Source organism: Platalea leucorodia (assembly GCF_965183815.1).
Source record: "Platalea leucorodia genome assembly, chromosome: 3".
Classification (NCBI taxonomy): domain Eukaryota; kingdom Metazoa; phylum Chordata; class Aves; order Pelecaniformes; family Threskiornithidae; genus Platalea; species Platalea leucorodia.
The window spans coordinates 4,308,438-4,333,150 of record NC_138825.1 but is presented as its reverse complement, the minus strand read 5'-3'; the positions used below and the strand labels follow the sequence as shown (position 1 = coordinate 4,333,150).

The following is a 24,713-nucleotide window of genomic DNA, read 5'->3' as shown; positions in this document are numbered from 1 at the left end:
TGCTGATTTTTTTTTTTCTTTTTCTCCTCCCTGCTCTTCTAGTCCGTTGACGTCGACTGGCCTCCAACCCTGGATAATTAACTGTTGAAGCTGGGACGAGGAAGGAGCAGCGACTTGTCAGCAGCTGGTTACTGCACGCTGCGCAGCGTTACAGCTTGGGTGCAAAGTATTTCTGTTGAACATTTGGATCATGTTGATCTGCCAAAGGACACTGTTACTTTGAATCAACTTAAACACTCTGGAACAGGTAGTGTTCATTCAAGCTCTAGCCTTATTTGAATTTCTTCTGTGCATAAAAAGATTTTGGTAAGCTAGTGCATTGATAAGAAGTCTTTTTAAAAAAAACAATTAAGAGAAATGGTGTAACGTGCAAATGGTGTACTCAGCAAGTACACCAAATATGCTTTCTGCAGTAGTTTAAAATGTTTTAATTAAAAATAACCCTCCCTCAAGCCAGATTTTTTAAAACTCTTTTTATATGGGATGCTGCAGCTTCTCTTGTCTGGATGCAGGTAGCACTGGGTTACCTGAAACCCAGCCCTAACTTGTTCTGAGCACTCGCCACGCAGGAGTATTTCCCTGCGTTCCCAGGGTAGGGCCTGCAACGGGCAGCGCTCTGCTCCCTGCTCTTTGGTCAGCGTCAGTTTTGGAGACGGGCAAACGTGTCTCCCAGACAAAGTACTTTTCAAAGGGAAAAACAGTTTTCAGAGGAAAACTTTGCACTGAAACCCAAGTTTTTCTCATTTAAAAACATCAGCGATGCTTCCTAGAAACAACAGTTGAGGTACGCGAGGCCTCGGCAGCTCTCCGGCCTGGTTACGGTCCTCCTCAGGCAGAGGGTTTCCCCAGCTGAGCCACCGCACATAAAAAGATTGGGAACTCTGGGCAGTGCTGCGGAATGGTAATCGAAAGAAAAACAGGAATACCGAGAACCCCAGAGTACGGGCAAATAGAAGATGTACTGAAGGATGCTGGCATTGAGAGAACAAGTCAGAGATAAAAAGCTTTGGTTTGTAGCAGGGTACGGTTTTTTCTAGTATCCAACCTTGGACGGATGCCTGGAAGAGCTGAATGTTGTCTAGGAACCTACATCTTTAGGAAAAGCCACTTGTATGCCTGTATCATGTTAATCCATTAGGAAGATGCTTCTGCTTACCTGAAGTACAAAAGAAAGTTAAGTTATCGACAAGAAATGAAGGTTTGGAATTAAAGGGCTCTTAATTAATTAACATTTCAGAAACAGAGAGGGCGATATTTGCCAAGACAAACCGCTCTCTGGGGACGGGAAGGGGTACCGAGATGTCTCACCTTCCCTTCAGCGGGGCCAGGACCTCGTAATAGAACAGCTGCACGATAACTGCAGCTGAAGGCTCAAAAAGGAATTAATGAACACATTTTCAAGGAGATCCTTGAAAAATTAGTCTAAATATTATACACTCTGTGATGGGCTGGCAAAAGTTGTCTCTCGTCATTTGTTTTCCTAGTCCACTGTAATGTAAGTACGGCAGTAGTTCAGCAGCTCCTCTTTTTCTAACAGAAAAATAATAGGAACATGATTCAGACGGCAATATTTTTTTGTTTTTCATCTTAAAGCTGTTATGAGCAACGGATTCCAGGAGTAGTCGTCTCAGATAACAATCTGTACCCAGAAAGGAAGTGTCGTGAATGATGGAAAACTTAAGAAACTGAATTCAGAAAACAAACAAAAGAGAATTTCAGTCTCGTATCGATGTGATTTCCTGAAACTCAAAGCGAGCTAAAATATGATTTATAAATTCCATAAACCACAGGGGTGGGGTGGGGGAAAAAACAAACAAGACCGCACTATGGACACAGTAGCCAGGAGAAGAGCTCTTCCAAGGGGGAAGAGAGCTACCGAGGCAGCAGCAGAAAGGGCTCCTGCCCCAGCGCAGCGCGAGGCCACCCGAGGCGCTCCCCGCCGCAGCTCTTTCTGCCATATGCTGCACCTTATCGTGGTGACAGTGGGGACCACGGCAGGAACCCCAGTGCAGATAAACAAGGCCAGAAAGATGACGCTACATCCCATACAATGGGGAGAGGCCCACCAAAAATTCCCAAATTGCTTATTTTTATGATAAATGTCAAGTATCCAAATGAGGGGAGGGGAAAAAAAAATGCTGATGATGCAAATCTCTCTACAGCTCTTTAGATCGTTACTGTTCAGTGGTCATGTGAAAATATGAAAATGAGAGATGTAATCTGGTTTTCTGAACTTTGTTTCAAGTCTGCAGTTTCTCCTACAAGGCACAAACACTTTGAACTATCATCTGTAACGAGTATTGCAGCAGTAATATTAATGTTGTACTTCGGCCTTCACCTTATTTTTAAAAGTAAAATACCTACTTGTGAGTACTTAAATAGGATGTTTTGTGAAAATGAGATTTAATCTTGTTCATGAGGCACGTGTGAAAGAGGGGGGTATTTTCTAGCTTGTAATGTGGAAAATACTAAAAAAATGAGGTCCGGTGTCCCTCAGCACCATCCTCCTTCGCACTGGAAGGACTCAAAATAAAGCCCTTGTACTTCTCCAAACAATCGGTCCCTATAATGCCTCTCCCCCTCGAGGTGGTTTTTTTTTTTTGCATCGGCTTAGCTGAACCTGGAGTAGGCTGCACCAGTAGCACAGCTCCCGCCGAGGATGAACGCATCTCTCCTCTCCGCCCTTCCGACTAAAAAGCCAATTGCTCCGCCACAAAAAATGGCGGAGTGCAGAGGAACCCTTCCTGCGCCCATTGCTTCAGGTTTCGTAGTGGCCAGCAGTAATTGCGAACAGAAAATGCTCTAAAAAGCCCCAGGCCAAGCAACCCATAACCTACCTTCTCCCGATTCTCTGCCTCTCCTGCGGTGAGGGATGTCATGAATCTGAGAAGGTTGCAGAAGCTGAGTACTGAGTATAACCAGTTTTTTTAATTACCAAACCAACTCATTTACAAAGTAAAACAGAACTTTGAAAACATTTAATTATACAGTAAAAACAAATGTACTATGAAGAGCTTTCTATGAAGTGAGTAAAATGTTTACATTTAATATACTTAAAATTGAGAACTTCAAAAAAAAGAACTGAATAAACAATACATTTCATGCTTTCTTTGTATTTCTTTGGTCTTTCTATTACTTAAGACTGTAGACAAGCTATGCAAAAGTGAGGAAAAACTGCTTTAAAACGCGGAGAGTCAATCCGTCACATCGCGCACCTCGAGTGAGGGGAAGCAGTTTTCCAAACTTTGAATATCCTACACATTGGCTAAGGAGCGTAATCGGTGCAACGCATTACGGCGGCAGCAGCGCCGTAACGCTTCCGACGCAATGCATTACTGCCGTTACGGAGTCATTGCTTTCCTGTAAACCACGGAGGGTTTTTGGGAGTTCCTTGTGTACAGCTATACATCTCAAGTGGCTTCTTTGATTTGGGGCCGTGTTTGGGGTTTTTTTAATATATCAGAGCGTGCCTTTTTTTTATTGTGTCTTTCCACGGTGCAGTTTTATGTTGCCAGACAGTAACAATTCGATTCTTAAGCCTCATCTGCCGTACAAAACATCTGTATAATTTAAGAAATACTCGTATCTTTCTTGCTGTGTTGCTTCTTAAAAAATAATAATAATAATAAAATAGCAAAGCCCTATAACGCAGAGTCGGGTGTCTGACCTGGCCAGTTACCCCCACGCGAGCCGTCACCGAACACCTCGCGGCTCAGGCTAAGGAGGAAGACGTGGAGGGAAGCGGAAGGGAGGAAGCTCTGGTTCCTGATCCAGGGTAGAGAGGAGTGTTTTGAATTAGTACGGGCTGAAATGGCCTGAAGTTGTTAACAGAGCGTATCTAGGCGAGGCCGCGGTAAGCCTGCCTCCGGGTTTGCCCCAGAGCTTTCTGGGGAGGATCTGAGCCGCCTTTTAAGCAGTCACTTGCATAGCAGGAAACTGCCGGGATACCTGAGGAAAGAACAGGGAGATGCTTCGGCTCAACATATTTCTGCAGGTCAAAACAACATACACATCACGCACACACACACACAAAAATTCCAGGGCAAGAACAGCGTGCTCCGTTCCTAAAGCAACAGGGCTTTGTCATTTAAAATAGCGCACTTTGGATGAAGTGCAGAGAAGTCCTTACTTTCTGTTCACTCTTTTGTGCAGTGATTCATTTACAACAGCGCTGGACTACCTAAAAACTCAAACCTTCCGGTCTTTTAAAATATATCTAACAATGACATAGTCATTAAAAAAAATTTAAGAGTAAATTTGCTTTCAAAGCAAATGGAGTGCGTCAAAAACGTGAAAAATCAATGCGTGGTCTCGTTTTAGGAAAAGAATATTTTATAGGGAAGAGGGTAAGAAACCTAAACCTTTCGAGTTAAGTAGAACTTTAACATTGTTAGGCGAGTCTGAACTAGAGTGCCCACGTGCAGGGTTTGTTCCCCCCCCCCCCCCTCCTTTCAGTCCTATCAAAATTTAAATTGCATTTCCATAGCAAAAATGGTTATTTTTCCCACAATTTTAACCCTGTGAAGCATGTGAAATTTTAACCCTTCTGAAGATGCCAGCTTTTACAGTCCCCAAAGGTAAGGAAGATTTAAGTGTTAACAGTTCCCTTTTCCAACAGCGTGAAAATATGTATACAAGGTACTTTTAAGGTACAGAACCCCAAACCCTACTCCCACCTCTCTGTTTTACGGGCACCAGTCTTTGGGCTGTAATATGGAACCTTAAGTTACATCCTGAAACTTGGATAGTAGCATTCTGCAAGAGAAAGCCGGGACTCCAGAAGGGCAAGTTCCTCCTCTTCACTCAGCTAGCTACCTGAAAAGCTCTACGTACCCGCTTCCAGCCCGACACGGCCGGCTCAGTGGTTATAGCTTTGTAATAGGTTATCGAGTTGGAAAGACTGATAGAGCTCTTCGCTGTGGACACCGTCGGTGTCATAGTACTGGTCATCTGCAACGCTATTCTGATGGTTTGGGATGGGGTTGGTGGATAGTCTCGATTGGCTTACGACTTCTTGGCCTATAAAACCGTACATTGCTGGATCGGCAAAGTTAGACTGCGAATTAAAAGGCGTGCTGCCCGGGGCTGCTACGGACGGGCAAGCCGGAGGCACCTGGTGGAGCTGCTGCCTGTGATTGCTGGCATTTAACACTGGGTTATACTTTTTGAAGTTTATACTCGTGCAGTTCATGTCGTCGGTCTCCATGTTGACGATGCTGGCTGCGGAGATGCCGGCGGGATGAGCCTGGTGCACGATGCTGTTACTCGAAACGCTCTGCACATCTGCAGTTGACGCTGACGCCGCTCCCATCCCGTTCGTGCTGCCAAAATTCCGGTAGAAGCCCGAATCCTTCTCATCAGGCCAGTTCAGCGAGTTGTCGTGGAAAGCCGGGAGAGAGCTGCCGACCTGAGCGGCAGGCTGAGGCACATCTGCCACAAAGCTGTTCTGCGGGTGGGCGTTGAGCAGGCTGCCGGCTGGCGAAGGGGTGCCGTACAGCTGCTGCCAGCACGAGGGGAGCGCGTCTTGCTTCCCCGGCCCCACCTGCGCGGGCTGATGGGGAATCTGGTTGTAGACAGAGCGCATCTGACTGGTGTCGGCCAGGGTCCCTAGCCCCGGCATCATCAGCGCCGATGGCAACACGTTTGGTTCTATCAAAAGGAAAGACGTGACTGCGTTTTAATGCCATTTTTTGTATTTTTTTAAAATCACCAACGGTAAAAAAGCAAAGCAAAACCAAACCACTGCTAGCTTAGTAAGATCACACGTGCATTTGCACTTGTGTACTTGCTTAACCGCTCTCCAGGGCGGACCCTAGATTTCTGGCCAGCAGCAAGACAGCTACCCACCTCCCCCCTCCACAGCGAACGCTGAAGGAGACAGCGAGACTGAAGTAAAGAACGGATGGTTTTAGTTTGCAGAGTCCAAAGTACCAGTATCAGACAGGAAGAAACCCTCAAGAGAATATTAGAATTTCAAGCAAAGAGGAGGGAAGGCCAGGAACTGAGCGTACGTTCGAAGGGCTGAGTATCTGAACCCAGAGAAAAGCAGCAGTTATCTAAACGACGGCTGAGAGCCAGCGATGCTTCAGGATGAAGGCGGCGTAGCCCTCTCCTGTGCAAAAGGGAAGCTGCAGCACGGCTGAGGCTTTGAGAAGAATCTGAAGGAGGAAGAGGAGGGGGGAAAGTCAGAGACGGGTACTACTGCTGCCCTGGGAACCTCGGTGCCCCCCTGAAAAATGCCCTTCCCCACAGCAATCGGGCGCTATTTGTTCGAAACCGCTGTCAGATTGGGACGCGCGTGCAAAAACCTACCTTTCTTGATCAGCTTCCCTTCAGGAGTGACAGCAGGGAACGGAGCTACTTTGGGCCTCTCTGCCGCATTTGATCCTGCAAGGGAAGAAAGCCTGAGTCTACACCGAACGTTCGCTTTTATAGACAATAACTCCATCTAAAGGTAAGTTCACTCAAACAAGAAAAAGGCAAACATCTTTTTCCTTACCACAGTCCTGTATGAGCTTCTGCCAAGCCAACGTCGATCTTTGCCTTTTTGCTTTGTTGCCATACGGATCTACAGGGAGAGGAGCAGAAGGAAAAAGCGTTAAGTTTCTCTTTGATCTGATTAGTAAAGGAGCTTTCTCAAACTTATACGAGTGGCCCCTAAGTGTAGTAAAATATATTTAAAGAAAAATATTTCAGACGTGACAGCACTAACCAAGACAATGTTATTAACAGCGATTCTTGGTATTTTCATTGAAAGAGGGAGCAAACTGACTGTTGTTACTTTTAGAAACCAAAAATCTACTTTGCAGAAGGAGTGCTGTAGAATTTTTACGAATTCAGCTACTGTTTGTTACCAACCCGAGTTCTGCACTGATAATGGCTTTTCAGAAACTCAGCTAATTGGAAGCTTACCCTTTTCATCCGGTAGGTATCTGAAATCCATAGGTTCACTGACTTCCTGGTCCGAAGGTCTTCGCAGCTGCATCTTCACCGTGACCGGCTCGGTGATGTCTTTGAGAAACGGTGGCGTTCTGAACACAATTGCAACTTGACGGTGAACGTCAGCTTGGGAGAAGGAACCCTTGGCCTCCCAGTTGTCCAAGACAAATCTGACTTCTATGTCATCTGGTCCATTAGAAACAGAAAACGCTTGTTAGGCTGAAAACTGAAAACTTGCAGCAGGAAGAAAGGGGGAAGGGGAACACAGAAAGGAGTCTGACTTGGAATTCAGATGCAAAGTAAATGGCTCGACTTTAAAGGCACTGAGTATCTTTCAGAGGTGCTGAGAGCCCTTGAACCCGAAAGCTGTTCTGCCCAGCTATAAAACCAGACCACTCAGACGGGAGTGTGGTGAAGGGCTTAAGTTCCCCAGCTAGAAAGCGTCAGCACTTTGGAACAAAGGGGGGAGAAGCAAAACCTGTTCAAGGTTACCTTTTTGAACTTTGTCACACAGTAGAAATATTTCGTCGCCTCCTTTTACGCTTCCACAGTTCTTGTTCACACGACAAATTCTTAATTCTGCTGTGTTGGGAGCTCCTGGAAACAAACAGGCAAATTTGATGGTACAGAATTACTCTGTGGCTATTGAAGATGAGGTGCTCGGAGTTAAGGCATGGGAAGGGAAGGGAACGGCTGGAGGAGCATGGCACACCCCGAAATCCACACTGAACAAGTCGCTCCATCCAGGGAATTGGGAAGCAGGGCTTGATGTTCCGCGATCCTACAGCTCTCGGCCGCTCACTTCCAAACACCAGATACCAGTGCAGCTGTGCCACTTGCTCCCTAACTATTCTAGAGCAGTCTCAAAATACTTCCCCGAATGACGTTATTGTGCTCAGCGCTGCTGCCCTTGGAGCTGGAGAATTCAAAGCTGTTCTTTGAGGGACTGATTACCTGCTACGGTCATGCTTCTCTGGAAAAAGCTGGGCTAGCAACTCAAGAAAATTTCCCTCTCTGAGTATCAGACATGGCTGGCCATCAAACCTCTCCTCTGTTACCCTCTCTAGGTGTTTGAGAACAGATCTCGAGTCCAACTTTCACGCCTTTACTCAGGGTAGCAGATTTCTCCCAAAACGGCTCAAAATTCAACTCCAAGCTGTGGCTGTATGCGGACATCGCTCGTGACAGCTGCGGACAGAGAGCTGCCCTGTGCACAATCGCTGGTAGCACTCTGTGTCGCAAGACATTAACCACCGCCTAAGTTCGCAGCCTGCATCCAAACAACCCGACGGCTACGGGGTACTCGTGCGGGACAGAGACGAGCGCTGCCCGACGGCGTCTGGCCCCGTTCAGTCGCGGCAGCTTTCCTGCAGGGTAAATAGGGACAGGCGAGTACTGCAAGGAAGAACAGCCCCCTTGGAGCTTTACGGGCTATGTTACAATTTCTTTAAAAGGGCACTGATGTCACAAGATAGTGATTCACAAGTGACAAAGAACAAAAAGAAAAAAGCCAGAATGGAAGAACCCTCTAGGATTTCGAGTTCACTCCCTGCGCCTATACGCTGTGCTGTTACTTTTAAGTACATGAGCACATGCCAATTTTACGACTCCATCTTCATTTAACATACAAAGTAACTGATGCTCATTTTTCTGCTACTGTCTGTGACCATATCCATAGTTTACTACAACCTCTTCCACCTCTCCAGTCCCAACAGAACGAAACTACAGCGTGCCGTGCCGTTCTCTCATCTTACGTCAAGACATCAACTCCAAACGTATTTAAAACGCCTGGGAGGATCTAGCTGGTGCCGCTTTGCGACCCAGGAACCAAACTTCCTTCCGCCACAGCAACGTGAGGCTCTGCCACCACAGGCTCCCTGTTCCAGGCACAGAGATGAAATACAAACCCAAAGCTCATGGTGTAAGCCTCCAAAAAAAGGGGGAAAAAATAATCTACTTGAGTGTCTCAGTTTGAGTCGATTTGTGCCTGGTCTTTCACGGTACTGTGCAGGTACGCTGCCGCACAAGGCAGACAATGCTTAAAGCAGAGCTCCTGGTAACCTCAGGCCAGACCCCAATTACGTAGTTACTATCTGCAGCTATTACTATCATTAGGAGAAGCGGGTGCTACAGCCTCATGTACTACATGACACATGCTGCTTCATTTGCTGAATGAATCAGAAACTCTGAAGGGAGGGGAAACAAAACAAACCCAGAAACAGCACAGGATCATATGATTGACAGTGTCATTGTGCGTTTTTCACAGGAAGGGTAAATTAAGAGTTGCAAGGAGAAGCCTAATTTTACCTTTGTTTCACTTCTGTATGCTTGAACGGCACTCAGCGTCCTTTTAACAGGTTTTTAGGAAGGTCCCCTAGGCTGCAGTTTGCTGGTTTGTCTTTTATTTTAAGGGGAGTTTAGAGGGGAGGATAAAAGAGAGAAACACAAACGCCAGCAGAGGTGGATGCACGGCGCTCTGCTGCCAGCCCCGGTGCGGGGCAGGGACACTGAATTTGGCAGCAGCCTCGGAGGGAGACGTTCTCCATGGCCTGCGTCGTGCCACGCTGCTTCCCATCTCTCTTCCCTCCCTGTCGCCTCGACTCCTGCCCAATGCCCGCCCCTCGTTCCCCCAAAGCATGTCCCTGGTAACAAATCCCTAGAAAAACCGAGCTTCTCCCCAAAAATCACATCGCTTTCAACAGGGGCAGAACAACGTGTTCTCCCGAACCTCGTTTCTCAGAAACAGCAAGCTGCTTTATCTGACTCTTCCCAAGAGTTTTCAGCGTGGTAAGATATGCAACTTGGGAAATTTCTGTTCAAAACCAGTTAACTTTATAAGCAGCCGAAAACAGAAGCTGCCTGTAATATTGAATTTTACACGCTGGCAGTCTCTGCTAACGCGACTGCCTCTGTATTACGTTCATATTATTCTTCTGTATCTCTCCTACCCAAAGCAGGTGGAGACTACGAAGTATGAGCAAGTGAAGAAAAGGCTTGATTTAAAATGCGTAAGCTGATTTTCAGAAAAGCTCTGAATACTTTTTTGCTCCTGATCTGGACAGATCTGCGAAAGCCTGAAATCTAACCACCTAGGATTTCCAAGCCCATTGTCCCATAGAATTTTAGCTTTGATCTGAAGTTATAACCTGGCCTTACCCAGTTCTGTATGACAGAGCAGGTTAAAAAAGGCTAACGTTTTAAAAAAGAAATTCAGATCTGAAACTGCTGCTCCAGACAAGAGCAGCATAATTTTTACGATTTGTGGTTGCAGTGTTTTATTTACACCGCTGCTACGTTACATGGAGGATTTTAGATACCTATAGTGTATCAGAAGCTGCCCACGTACACCCACACTAAAAAAACCAAGCTTCCCCCACCACACAGCTATCTGTCATTTCACAAGCTTAGCAAAGACTGACGTCAATCAACGCAGACGAGTAATCATGATTTGGCACATTTCTAAATGGCATCTGAGACATAGCTGCAAATCTTCTACATCAATTTTATCTCAACCCTAATTACTTTAGTACTACAAGGGTTTTCAATAACACAATGCACACAGTTCCAACTTCTAGCTAATTCTAGAAGAGACTCAAAATACCAAAAGCACCCGAGTTTATATTCAACATTTTCATAGTGGTTATGCCCACATCAACACAACTCGAACATCAACGTTATAAAATGCAGACCTCATTTGATTCAGTAGTTTCTGCTAAAGTAACGACCTTAAATATTTAGCATGGAAATACTTCCACTGCAGAAATAAAAACCACTGCCAAAAAGTTTCCAATTATTAAAAGCTCTTCTGCTGTCCTTCTCCAGAAGAGAAGTCCAGCACACGCCGAGGGCTAAAATCCTCAGCTGCAGCAACCTGCCAAAGCCATACGGACACCCAGTTTTGTGGAATGTGGAAAACGGTGCCAAGAAGGGGTGTTTCACGTACTTCTGCACCCTCCCAGAGCACGATCAAACATTCCCCCATTATCTACCTATACAATGAAAATAGCAACCGCCCAGGATACAAAAGGGATATATAAAAGCGTTAAGACAGCTTCCCACTGGGATAAATCTCTCTTGAGTCCTGTTCCAGAGCCCTCACAAGGCAAGACTCCTCACGGGTACAAACAGGCTTCAGAGGACATCCTTGGAAACCAGATCAGTCTTATGGCAGCCATCCACCTGGCTACTATTTATTTTAAATCGCTCGGCACTTCAGGAGCAGGCCTCTCCTTGCAGTCATTGCTGTGATAACGTGAACAAGGGCTGAAAAAGCACCCGTGTGCGAGTCAGTGGATGCGACGGACAATTCTTACTCTGGTCAGCCAACACTTCGCCCTGGGATCATCTTTTGAGTATATGCTCACTGACTTGCCGTGTGTCAGACATGCAGCTAGCAGTCCCAAGCCACAGAAGTGACCCAGAAGACTGGCACAGACCCCAGAAACCGGCCTGGAGTTTTTCATCCCAAGCAAAAGAGAAAAACAAAAGTGGAAAAAAAAAAAAATACACAAATCGGACTGAGTGGGTACTTACTGTTGTCATAGATGGGGTTGGAAATCAAAGGAGGGAGAGCTAACGTGTAGTTGCCGTGTTCGTCGGGGAGGAAAGCTTGGAAGCAGAGGCGGACGACGTTGAGATCATACTCATCGATGTTGTGCAGCTGTTCTTCAGGCACTGAACAGCAGGAGGAAAGACAAGACTGAGGATTAGTCATCAAAACCAGCAGTAATTCTTTAACAAACTGGGGATGAATCTCCACCAGTAAAAGAGATGGTGTTGCCAAGGCAGACGAACTGTGCTCATAGTCCCTGCCAGCTTTACAGGGACCGCACGAATAAATTCTTTGTACACAATAATTGATACAGAAGCCTTTAACGCCTTCCCTTCATCAAACAAGGCTAAACTGTCCTAGTTCTCCAGCTGCTTCTTGCATCTGGTTTCCTCACCTTGCCTTCCAGACCAGTTTCGTGTATCTATAGTTTAAAAGTCAGTCCCTGGACATGTTTCTCTCTCGTTTGTGCGTGGTAAAATTTACGAAATGAATGCCGCTGCTGAAGAGAAATCTTTTAATACAAGTAAGTCCTAGGACATAGCTGAAGATTTTCAGCAACACTGAGAGGCTACTGCTACGCGATATCATTATTTTCCTCTAGAAACTGAGACAAAAATAATGGGAAGGCAGTTTTTGGGGCAAGGATGAAGCCAAACCAACACAAACCATCTCCCCCTCCCATCCACATCTGTGCCACTTCCGTACCTTTGACAACAGCCATTAGTGGTGTCATCACAGCAGAATTTCGTAATACAACAAGCAAACCCCTGCTGGAAAGGATCTGTTCCCTTACGCACTCCTCCCAGCGTAAAAGACAGCAATGCATAACCCAAGCTCAGCACTTCAGTTTTGCTCACTCTTTTGCTTATTTTAATTTCAAGACATAGGACCTGGGATATCGTTACCGAACATCTCACGTACACTCCTAGCTTAACGGGCGACTCTGGGAAAAACAGCCCTCTCCAAATTCGATGCTTTCCTTTAAGGTCTGACATTAACTATTATGTTGACATTCAGCGCTGGCAAAATGAGATAGTGATTTAATTTCATTTAAGTAGAAGTACTGATAATTAAAATCATTTAAAGCAGCTCTCTCTTCCAAAATCGTTCAAAGCAGCAGTTCAGCATAGTCAGAGACTCCTCGCAATTACCTAAGGCGAACATGTGCCAAGTCAACAGATCGCAACCTCTTAAGTTCACTCCTTCCCCTGCCCTTTCAAAGGCCTCTTGCAAGAATAAAAGATTAAACGTGCCTGCGATAAGAAGCCTGGGGATCACACTGTACTGATTAGATTGCAATGCTCTGACCTTTAACATTCATCACTGGGTTGGTCTCCACCCTGCCGTGAGTGGGATTCCACAATGCCCACTTGAATGACTTCTTCCTTTCACCTTTTGATAGTGTGAAATAATAAATGCGCTGAGCTCAGAATACTTTCCACTGGCATTTTTTACTCTTTCTTGTGCTCCGAATATCTCGGTTTCTCCTGGTCTCTACTGTAAAAAGAAATCAAATCACCTCTCCCTTTTGAAAGTCCATGATCTGCAATATGTCAAGACAAATACAGCAGCGAGTACAGAACTACGCAGCAACTACGTACGTCGCTTCAGAAACGCTGGGGCCCAGGGGAGTGCTGCCAGCATGCGCTTTGCATGTTGGTGGCCGACTGTATTACCAGACTGCAGAGCAAAGTTTTATAATTTAAGGTACTTCATTAGCTGACCTGCTAACTTAATAAAATAGGATCTTTAGAAGACAGGTTTGGAACGTACAGCTGTCCAGCCTAACTCAGCTTTGGCAGACCCCACAGCCCAACTGCCTCTTGATGCAGCCTGACTTAAGAGAATAAAACCAGTGCGTTCTCTAGACTGAACCTTGCAGAAGGGATAATCGGAAGAGCAATGCTACTTTGCTCCCAGCAGCTCAGGTGACTCTAATCCACGCTCTGACATCACGGCCAGCAGGCAATGAGCTCCCAAGGACGCTCTGGCATCAAGGCTTACGTTCGTGTGTTGGATTAGCCATTGCTGACCACGTGGATCCGGCCAGAAAGCCCAAGCGGTAGTCACGTTTCAAATCTCTTAAAGTCAACTCACTGTCGATAGAATCCAAGCACAAAATCTGGATCCGGCTTTTGATTCTGACTTTGTGGTTGTGCAATCAAGGCTCGCTCTCACAGGTTAAAGCAGCGCCAGTCCTGCGCTGCGTTTTCCACAGGCGCAGCAGCCTCTTCCTCAGAAACAAATCATAGCAGACTTAAAGCTTAAGAGAACTCTATAAATGCAGAAAGACACTAGATGTGGAGAAAATTAGTACTGCTAATGTTCAAATTACATCATTTCCTATACTAGGAACTTTCACAAATTCCCAATAAATCTGTTTAACCACCTGATATAGGAAAGGTGTGGTGTGCCAATAATCGCAAGAAACAGAACTGCTGTATACAGCTCATTGTATTACAGCAAAAAACACTGCTCCTAATTTGCATGTTCTTATAAATGATTTAATACAATTTAAAAAAATCTGTAGTTTGAAAGAGGAAGTGCTCAGTCAAGACTGATTCCTCTTGGGCTATTTTTAACCAGATGAGAAGAACATAACAGAGCAAAAAAAGGAGAACAAGACAGCTGCAACTCCATCTTGTGATGACATGCTTAAAAAAAAAATAGAGAGAGGCTAGAGTCCATCTTCATATAAAGCGCGCAGCTTTCATCAGTTTCAAAACATATTTCGTTCCCACCTACAAGATGATCATCCAAACAAAATGAAATGTTGTTATTTTTAACGAACATCTAATTCTGCTCCCTCTGAAGTCCATTTGAGAGTGGCCACTAACTTGAATGGGTGCTGGCTTACACCCTAAGAATATTAAAAATAAACAAAACCGAGGCAGACAAACACACTGACTAATGCCTGGAGTATGGCTGTACGGAGGATGGTCGTGTCATTCCGTGTTATTTCACTGACTTCTCTACAGAAGGACAACAGACAGGGTTAAACCTGACAAACCTGAAGTTATTAAAGTTAAGAAATGCTGTTAAAGATTTTGGCAACAGAAAGGACTGGAGAAGAAGAGTAGCCACTCCATCAACCTGTGCAAGCTCCACGCAAGCGGCTCTGCTGAAACGAGTGACATTACACACGTGAAGTAATAAATGTCGCAAGATGCAGCGTATCGGGAGCAGATACGGTAAAAAAAAGGCTCGAACACGACACATGAATAAAAGGAAGAAGTACTCTGCTTTTGGCAAAAGTTCAGCTTCCTCTTCTGCCTGCTTCTCGCTGTGTGGTACCACACCTTACTGTCTTCACACGAACCCAACCGAAAGAGCTGGAATCCAACCAACAATCTTCGCTATGTTCCCATGATGGCCCAATCTAATAAAAATCTAGCCTTCACCTGGCAGAAATTCATTTTCCATAGTTATCTATGCAAACAGGAGTATGTGAAGGAATGTTTGTAAGCACGGCTCTTTTACAAGGGGAAGGAGAGCTTTCGAAAGTAACGCTTAGCAACTCAAACACAGAAATGACAATAATATTTAAAAAGAACTAAAATTCTAAGTTAATTATGGGACAAGCTGCCCAAAACAACCTTCCGTAAAAACACCACCAGTGCAATGGAAAAAGAAAACTAACCCCACTCGCCAAGATTCTGGAAATAGGATTTAAAAAATCATATCTAGAGTTACAATCAAAGCTGGGGAGTATTAGCTGTTCAACCTGAAAGGGGCTAAAATAACTAGTAAATCCTTTCTTTATAAATCTGTTTACAACGCTTCTGAAAGAAATGCCGATTCCCCAACTTAAAAAATAATTACCTTTGAAATAATTCTCTAATCCATTATCATGGGAAAAGACTGATTTAGTTTTTGTGGGCACAAAAGCACCCCACGGAAGCTAAACCATGAACTCCTTCCAACCCGAGCTGCTCACGCGACACGGGCATTAGGTTTGGGCTGTCCCTGTCTCAGCTTTACGTCACTGAAATCCAGAGGTGCCCCGCTGGGCTGCTACTGAATGAGAGAACTTCTTGGATTTGCTTCTGTAACCCCAAACTGGAGACCTTCCGGGTCCAACCCACCAACACGCAATTCCAAGTTCAGGCACAAAATTAAAGATGCCAATAAGATCGGGCCTCCTGTTTGTTCCCATTTATTAATTTTGAATGTTTTTTACTACTGTAACCATCTTCACCATCCAGAAAGGCTATTAAAATACCATTTATCTGATTAAATTACTGGGGGATTAAGAGCTCTGATGTTTACTCATAAGGTGATGCTACAGGGAAAGTGAAAGTTTATTCTGAACACCGAAGAGAAATGATGAAGTGTTTGTTTTTTTCGACTGATTATGTGATACCTGATTAAATAGTAGCTTCCTCACACACAGCCCTCTACCCAACTTCTAGACTAATGATGTCAGAAACTTCTGGAGTGGGTGGAGTTGGAGGTACTTTAGCATCTAAACTTAACCTGCATGGAAACTTCCAGGGCAAATGATGTGGTGTGACACATTCAGAGAGGGCCACGCTGAGAACACCGGTTTACCCTGCAAAGGGACATCTTGTGACCTTCCCTTCGCAACGAGGGGCTGCGGGGGCACACGAGCCACGCTAGATCTCAAACAAAGACAATGATCTCCTGCAAACAAAAACACTTCACCAAGGAGACCGCTCAGGAACACATAGCATTAATAATCACCATGAGCTGTATTCTGCCTCTTCTCTTACGCAGATGATGGTTTTTAATTTAGGGATATGCTGGGAGCTCAATTTCATTGAAGCGATGACACAGAGGTGGTTTGCCTCAAGCGTTTTGCTCCTGGAGCACAGATACCCCCTTTAGCCCCGATACCGACTGATTAGTTTAAGCCAGCTGACGCCAGAGGTTTTGCTGCAAAAGGCTGGCTCTGCCCAACCTTCATTTCCAGCACTCCTCTTACACTGGGACTAGCTCTCATGCGGTGAATCAGATCAAGGAACTCGTCCGGCTCAAAACTAACCTGCCAGAAGAAAAGAGGAAAAGGCTTGTTTTCAAGTCAGTCGGTTCCCACGACCGCTAGCCCTGGCGCAAGGGAAGCGGTGGAAGCAGACGGCCGCGGCAAAAGGAAGGACGGCCGCTTCCAGCGCTGGTGCTGATTCGTGCCAGGTTCGGCCAGGCAGGGAAATCGGGTGCAAGTCTCGGGTCCCTCTCAGTGCCTGGGAGGTCCATTTCAGACTCAATTTACTCCCCCCGGCCTGCGTCTGCGCTACAGCCACAGTTGCGACTGTGTCTCACGTAGCTATACGGCAGCTAGCCTTAGAAAGGGCTACAGCAGGCTGGTAACACCGCGCACGCTACGCTGCCCAGGTATTTGACTGGTGTCTCCTGTAGCTGAACCCTACGCAGCTAAAAAGGACCTCACCAGCTAGTTTAATGCTACGGTTGCCGTTTCTAAGTGAACTACAGCCATACTGGTACAAAGAAAAGAGCAGACGTCCTGGTGTGCTATTTGTCCCTCACTGTCAAAAGCAGAATCTTGTGCTCTCTTTGTACCTGGGGTTCAGTAACTGGACACAAAGTACTGGATGACAGGCCAGGCTGTTCAGCTACACGTCCAGAGGCCTAATACCATCTGCTAACGCTTGCTAGAGGTAGAAGCTGGGAACAAGGGGAGGGAAGGACCATGGCAGCACTATGTTTCTTCTCCCGATACACCCATGCCTGGTTTATACCTCTGCGATCCATAAAGAGGTTAAGTTTCAAGTAACTCTGCAGAAAAAAGAAACCTTTGCATGTATCTACGAACAGAACACATCAGCGACACTCAATTTTAAAAAAGCAAAAACTCAGGGGGCTGATTAGCGCAAGTGACTGTAAAATTCAGATGCTAACCTACAGTCAATAAATGCCCAAATTACTACAGTTACATTTCCCTGTTTTAAATAAGAAAGAAGCACAGGGAAGGTGAATGGCCTGGCCTGACACAAAAGCCAAGGGATGAACTGGGAATACAAATTAAAACTTTCAAAACTCAGTCCTTGCTTTGTCTAGCCAATGTTTCTCTGAATATAGGTTCTTTTCCTGTTTTAAGTTCAATCTGAAAAAGGTAAAATTGGAACAGATTTAAGCGACTATATTCATCGGCCTCTGTACATTTCTAACACGGTTTTTAGCAGTTTCTGTTTATAGTACGAAAAAAAAAGTCAGCATTTTTTGTGTCTCTACTTGGTAATTTTCCTTTTCCTTTTTAAACAATTTGAAAAGCGGCTGTCGTTTAGCTTAATATAAAAATTTCAGCATAAACAGCAAGATGCATTTGCATGAGGAAAGAAAGAACAAAGGGCTTTCCAAAGGTAAAAAGCTAAAGCCACATTGTCATCAGAACACTTTGCTTTCCTCAGGTGGATTTGCACTGTGCCTCTTAAAAAGCCGAAAACTCTCACTGACCAAGTTTTTCAGCTTAAGAATTTGGGGTGGGGGGGTTACACACTTGTTTCAATTTAAGGCCAGGAGTTTAAAGTTTAACATCCGAGGCATTTGCGACAGAGGACTCTGATGCTTCCCACTTTCAAGCCATCCCCAACTCCTGAATTCTTGCTAGGAGTCTTCTGCTGGTTCCTAATATTCTCCTTATTTGCTCACATAATCCGTGGCCCGATCGGCCCCCCTGCAAAGCGGGCGCTCCCCTGCAGCGAGCGGGCCGGAGAGGGGGGATCCTGGCGAACTCGGCCAACGTGGGCGAGCGGCGGCAGAGGAGGGGGGGGGGGTCTTACGAGCGCAGCCGCCAGCAAGGGAAGCTGCGGAGAGGGTGACTGCGTGCGTGGGCAGGAAGCGAGTGTGACTGGTGTGGGGACGAGCCCGGGCGCAGCGCGGAGGCGTGCAGGGGGGTGTCGTGGAGACTGTGACGAGTGCGAAGCCAACGCGGGGTCAGCTGCTCGCGGGCGGAAAGGGGAAACGGCAAAGGAAAGACTGCGGAGGCAAACGGAGCTGTGTTAGTTGTGGGGTACAGGGGAGAGCCTAAAAATTCATTAAATGCCTATTAGCAAGAGCAATTACAAAGGAACAGGAACCTTAAGCATACATCAAGCTCCAGGGAAAGCCTATTTATACCCTCTTGATCAATGGCCTGAAATTTGGCAACTCTCTCGGCTTCCTACCTTAAGTCTAGGGTTTTCATGCTGTCATCTATTTGGCTAGAAAAAGGTTAGTCCTCTGCAATGCTTTGCTAAGTACAGTTTTTCCCTAAATTTAAAGAACATATTTAGGGCTTTTCCTCATTGATAATTAACTTCAGTTGTTATTAACTCAATTGTTGTCTCTATGTCAAGTCACACCCACCCACAAAAGCTCTTAACTCAAGACTGGCTCTTCTTTTAATTTGAGTTGGCTGTACATCAGACAGTACCCGGGAAGACAAGGATATGGCACAACTCAACAGCTACTAAAAGAAAACAAACACCCTAGAAAGCAGACATGGACCAGCTCCACTGGAGGAGTAACTCTGCTCCTTGGATGCCGTGCTATTTATACCATCATCGTGCCAAGGAGTCCTAGTTGCACATCAGGCTGCCACTGCGCACCATTTCCCTGGCACGCTCAGGGATAAGAGACAAAAGAGTTCAAGAAACAATCCTAGAATTGTTTAGCTTATTAAAGGACAAAAATATATGGGATGTACCTCGTGAACACAGCAGATCATGAACACATCCAGAGAGGGTGTGGAAACAGCAACTCTCTCAAACAAGGCCAAGGCAAGAGGAGCAACCTGAGTTCAAATCGTCTGATTTGCATCCTAGTGAATGTACACAATTTGCACAGCCTGTGCTAAACTTAAAGGACAAATGCTGCCAGCTAATCGTGGGGAATTCACAGTGAAACAGCCTTACAGGTATGCCTGCAGAATGACTCGGATGCCGACAGCTCCAGCTAGGCACACGGCATCATCTGCCAACACCGACTTCTAATCATCCAGGAGTTCAGAGGCAGACATCAGTTGCTTCAACAGTATAGGCAACAGTGCTGGAGAAAATGATCTTAAAGCCCACGCGTCTTGTCCAAGCAGCTTCCTACTGTTGCTGATTATGACCCTTATTCAGTACGCGTCCATACCATACGCTGGAAGGCATGGAGGAGGGATGACGCCACCAGAGAATTTGTGTTAGGGCTCACTCTCCCTTTGCCATCCCAGTTGTCTGCGGCACCTGGGCCTCCCTGGAAGACGATGGCCCCTTTACACAAGGAAGTTTGGAACGCAACTTTATGGACCCACCTACTTCATCCCTTACTGACAAGGGAAGTAATACATACACTGGCAGGCTGGAGGCATTCTGCACCTGTTAATAGGGTCAATACTGAACCTCTGCCCCAAAAGGAGAACCAGGACAGGGACTGTTTGTTCCAGAAGAAGGTGGGAAAGAAAAAGAAAAAACAACCAACACACAAACACCCTGAAGGCTAGTTTTCAGCTTCATGAAATTTCTTTTATGATGTTCATACACAAAATGAGTAACGCTAACTTGCGACCTGCTTAGAGGATGCGCCTAACTCCAAAACATCTCTAAAGAGAAAAAGTCAGAGGCCTTTCTGAAGACACATAAATAAAGCACAATCCAGGACGGATACAATGCAGCGTGTGCAATCTTGGAGAAGGCAGCGATACTCTTCTGACCTTAAAAAACAAACTAAGTCCATACATAAAACTTTCAATCTTATCAAGCAGCAAACATTACAGTGACTGCTGCTAGTGAAACCCTGTTTTGACCAACTAAGTACACACATAAAAGTATTTCTGTCACTAATCCTGTTTTATTAGACCTTGGTCCTACACCTTTCTGGGCTCTACTTAGCATGGGACTGCCCTGGAGCAGCTGAAGGCCATTCTCAAGCAGCTCTGCTTTGTGCTGACATGTTAACAAGTGCCGAAAGGCAATTATGCAGGCTGGGGATTGCCAGCGGCCTCTTCTCAGCACAACCCCTGCCGAGAGCAGGGTGGTGCCCTGCATGGCACCCAAGCAAGGCTCTCCTCTGCTGCTGGACTGGTGGAAAGCAGCCCAGGATCTGCCCTGATGCTACCAAGCGCAACCTGCTGTAATCGCCCAAAAATGATTAGCGCATTTGGAGTTATGTGCCAACCACTGTAAAAATCTACTGTGACATGATTTTAGTTAAACACGTCTTCGCTATTACACTCAGCAGCACTAGGAGCAGAGCTAACTACGTGGTTGCTAAAGTTTCTTTGGTGAAACACGCATACAGAACGGGATTTTATCATGTTCTTTTACTGCATGACATCAAGAGAAAATGTCAACTCATTCTTTATTTATGGAGTAAAAGAAAGCCGAGTAGGCTCAACAGAAGAGTTCCCCCTTTTTGTTTGAAATCAAAGTAGAGCTGGCTGAGTCAAGATAACATAATTAAAACACTTAAACTGTTTAAATCATGCTGATGGACTAAACTAATCTAAAAACAGATGCTATTGTGTGCACACATTATCAGAAACAGGATAATTGTTTAGATGGACCATTAGGACCATCAGCCTGACTCCAAACAGCTGTTCCAAAAATTAAGACAGTGATCTAAACCATTTCTCATTCTGTAATAAGTTCAATGTGCTTCGTTTCGTCCCAGTTCAGGACAAAAGCAAAAAAAAAAAAATGTACTCTGAAGCTAGTCAGAAATCCAGCTCTCAACTCTCCAAGAAGGGTCTTACTTGAATTTAGCAAGACTTCTGTGGGTATTAAAAAAAAAAAAAAACACCAAACCAAAGAAAACCCCACAGTATTTGAAAAAATCTCTAAGCTCTTGTCACACTTAAGCAAATACGTAACTGCATTCATAATAATGCTTAGCTAATAGTTCAGGGGGTTTTATGCTTTTCATCTAATTCTCCCCAGTTGTTGCCTGCATGCTGAAAGTGTTGGTCCTGCTCCAGCTGGCCCTACAAATTTGCTGTGTGTTCCCTCTGTGCATTGAACTTAGCAATTATGTGGCTGTGAGATGAATTGGTTTCGCAAGTTGATCTGAGGGGAAACCGCCTTTTTTTTTTTTTGCAAGTTGGTTTTCCATTGGAGCAACTTGCCGAGCCCTTTCACCGTGTAGCCACACAGCCTCTGTATCTGGTGTGAGGAAAGTGGTAGGAGTGTGTGACCAGGGATGGGGGGAAGAGCAGGATGACTCTTTGTGAGAGCAGCCCACAGATCAGCTGTCACATAAAACTACAGCCCATGGGTAGGCCCTTACAGGTCTGGTTCTATAGCAGCACAACTTGCCTCAGACTTGGCTGAGGCCAATATTGCTGGGAACTTGTCAGTGCCTGTACCAGCCCCCATGGGGTAAAATCAAGCAAGGGGCAGCTTCACGGAGTCCATCAGCTCCCTGAGCTGGCTGGCTGAGGGGTCACAAACACCACTGTCACAACAAGAGAAGAGATGGGACGGTGGCAAGCTAGATTTGTATTGGTTTAAGTTGTTGCAGAGTTACACTAATTCAGTCTTTTGTTCTCATAGCTGCCAAAAGTGGGGAATCTCATTCCTGAGATACTTGTAGAAATTTCCAGGGAAGCGTGCTGCTGCTATCCCATTGCTTCTGTTCAAGCAGCAACTCACATTGCTGCTGGGGATCGATCAATCAATCAACAGGGCAACTACCCAAACAGATTCATCATGTGACGACAGTGAGGAAAGACTACGAGGGACACCGAAGGGGAAGAGTGTTTCTCAAAAAAGGATATTTTGGAAAAAATAAAGGTCCACCATAAAAGCAAAGGCAGGACAAACAAAACCCTACCACCCTGCAAAGTGAACCAGCTAAGTTCTACTCACCGTTGAAAGGGTTAATCTTCTTCAAGATTCGTGAAGAAATGGATTCCTTCAGGTCTTTCTTCTTCACACACTGAATGCCCAAATTCTGAAAACTGAAGCACATGTAGCAGAATTTCAGCAACTCAAAAACTTCAGTGTAGATTATTAAATAAATTATCTGACATTGACTAGTGTGATAACATACAGTGTAAGAAATGAAAAAAAAAAGCTTATTTTGAGAAGGACGTAAAAGATGCGAAAAGCACAGAGGTAGTTTTTTCTAAAATAAGAGCAGAAACAGAAGTGAAAAACACTAAAATAAAATGCCAAAGAATTTGTATTCTTTATTAAGAATATACATTTCTCTATTAAAAACTGTTACTTTGCAGTAAACCTACAGTGATTAAAAGTTAAATACTCAATTTCAGGTAATTTAAAATGACAATTATTTTTGTTATCAACAAGCCTGCTGATTTGCATTAGTTAAGGGTTTGCCCTCCTGCTTTTATCAGGGAATGTAAATTTCAAACACTATTTTAAAGGTTTTCTTTTGAAACAAGTCAAAACAGGTTTTTAAATCTCATGTAGTTATGGAAAAGTTCTGAAGAGCTGCAGCTCTTCCTTATTTGCATAAGAGTGCAGGTCACCCCAATGCAGGAGGTGGGGGGAGTCCCAGGCGAGCTGACTCTTTCCCACATGGAAAAACCATGACATCATCAAAGCTGAGTGGATGTAAAGCAGGAAGTAAAAAAAAAATTTAAAAAATAATCCGTGTTTCACGATGATACAATAAGCTCGGAAGATCGGTTGTGCCAGCAGGCATCTTTCTCCAGAAGTACCAGCAATTTCCCTTCCTTTGAAACTCCACAAAAGCTCTTTGCTTTGGCTATGCCTAAAAAAACACTCTAATGCACCTAAAGATACTCCTTGTTCCTGCCAACACTCTCAAGAACAGCTCTACGTTTCCCTGCTCTGAACAAGACTCTCCTAGCATGATGTTAAGTTTAACAACTCCCTTGCCCGCGCCCAACAGGCTCCGTTCAGAGGTTCCCAAATCCTCTGCAATCAGGCTCCACTTCCAGAACCTTTATTCGCTAGAGGAAGGCACAAGCTGCCTTTTGAACCTGAACTTGGTACAGTAACCTAGAGGAAAATAAAACACAATAGCATCTCATAATTCACTAAAGCACTTTGGCTTCATATTGTGGCTACTGACATTCAAGATTTGTACTGTACCTTGATGAGCAATCCTATTTCTATCTTCTCTTGTAGGTAGTATTTTTTTTTTAGGGCTTGAACACAGCACATATTACTTTTTTTTTTCCCCTCAAAAATACCCACTGTATTCCACAGATTCAGTTTGAAGCACACTTCAAGTCTACGAACAGGCCTGGTTCCGTATTATATCCCAAATTGCCACCTGGCAGCCCCAGGCTCTCCAGCCATCCACCCTTAAATCAGAGATATCGAGCAAGCACACATGCAAAACCAGCCTTGAACAAAAGCTCTACCCAGCTAGGCAAGGACCGACAGCCGTTACTCTGCACCTTTCAACCACTGGGAACGAAGCCTCTCATGGAGAGAAACCAGGCTTTTAAGCACCCCGTAATTCTCAGATTATAAACGTTTTCTTAAACGCTGTCACAGTGAAAGTGTCTGTCTAACTATCACTAAACAGAGGGCTGGAGCAGAGGAGAAACTGTCGAGAACCTCAGCAAGGCCGCAGGGTTTCACATCAACGCAAGCTGACAGGAAGCAAGCAAGATAACGAGAAAAGAGAGGGAGAAGTAGGAAGAAAGGGGAAAAAAGTGACAAACATTTTAAAAACCTATTATATCATCGACGAAGAGAGAGCGCAAAATAGGAAGTAAAGAAATCTGAGTGTACAGGCAGTCACACAAGCTCCAACATTCATACTTTTGCCTTGATGTTTTGGGCAGGGAGGGCTCTGATCAAGTTTAGGCAGCAGTACAAAGATCGTTCCACCACAGGCAGAACAAAACACTTTGTTCAACCGGAACTACGTGGGGAACTTTAAACAAGCAGAAAGCAGGGTAATTACTCAGACCAGCCCAAACTCTGGGATTGATAATTCCAGTTCTGGGGAGGAATTATATATATTATATATATATTTATATAAAAATAAAATAAAAAATAAAGATAATGAAGTTTTTTTCCTGTTAAGGCAAGAATTTCATCCTGCTGCTAGGATCTAGTAATGCAGCTTTGACTACAGAAGAAAAAAAGAAAGCTTAATTACTGTTAAAACTGAAGTATTACACTTTTAAGACAATTTAGAATTAAAAAACTATAACAAAAAAATCCAAACACTCCCCTTCTGATTACCTATCCTGAGTCCAGGATTTTATTTATATAAAAATAAATAAAATTGGATTTTTGCTCTGTTTGGGATGCTCAGTGAGAGCAAACCGCCAGAA

At 44.8% G+C, this 24,713-nt stretch overlaps 2 protein-coding genes across 5 annotated transcripts in view; one reads left to right on the top strand and one right to left on the bottom strand.

Moving 5' to 3' along the window:
- PUS10 (pseudouridine synthase 10) overlaps positions 1–3,009 on the top strand; it is a 35,447-nt gene extending 32,438 nt beyond the window's left edge. For all 3 annotated transcript variants that reach the window (XM_082305354.1, XM_082305355.1, XM_082305353.1), the window contains one exon: positions 43–3,009. In XM_082305354.1, coding sequence (XP_082161480.1) covers positions 43–81 — 39 coding nt within the window. In that variant the 3' untranslated portion in view covers positions 82–3,009. The remainder of the gene's footprint in view (positions 1–42) is intronic.
- Positions 3,010–4,460: 1,451 nt separating this feature from the next.
- Positions 4,461–24,713, bottom strand: part of REL (REL proto-oncogene, NF-kB subunit) — a 31,539-nt gene continuing 11,286 nt past the window's right edge. For both annotated transcript variants that reach the window (XM_082307842.1, XM_082307841.1), the window contains exons 4-10: positions 22,297–22,388; positions 11,473–11,613; positions 7,432–7,536; positions 6,913–7,125; positions 6,500–6,568; positions 6,313–6,387; positions 4,461–5,649 (exon numbers count right to left, since the gene is read on the bottom strand). In XM_082307842.1, coding sequence (XP_082163968.1) covers positions 4,859–5,649; positions 6,313–6,387; positions 6,500–6,568; positions 6,913–7,125; positions 7,432–7,536; positions 11,473–11,613; positions 22,297–22,388 — 1,486 coding nt within the window. In that variant the 3' untranslated portion in view covers positions 4,461–4,858. The remainder of the gene's footprint in view (positions 5,650–6,312; positions 6,388–6,499; positions 6,569–6,912; positions 7,126–7,431; positions 7,537–11,472; positions 11,614–22,296; positions 22,389–24,713) is intronic.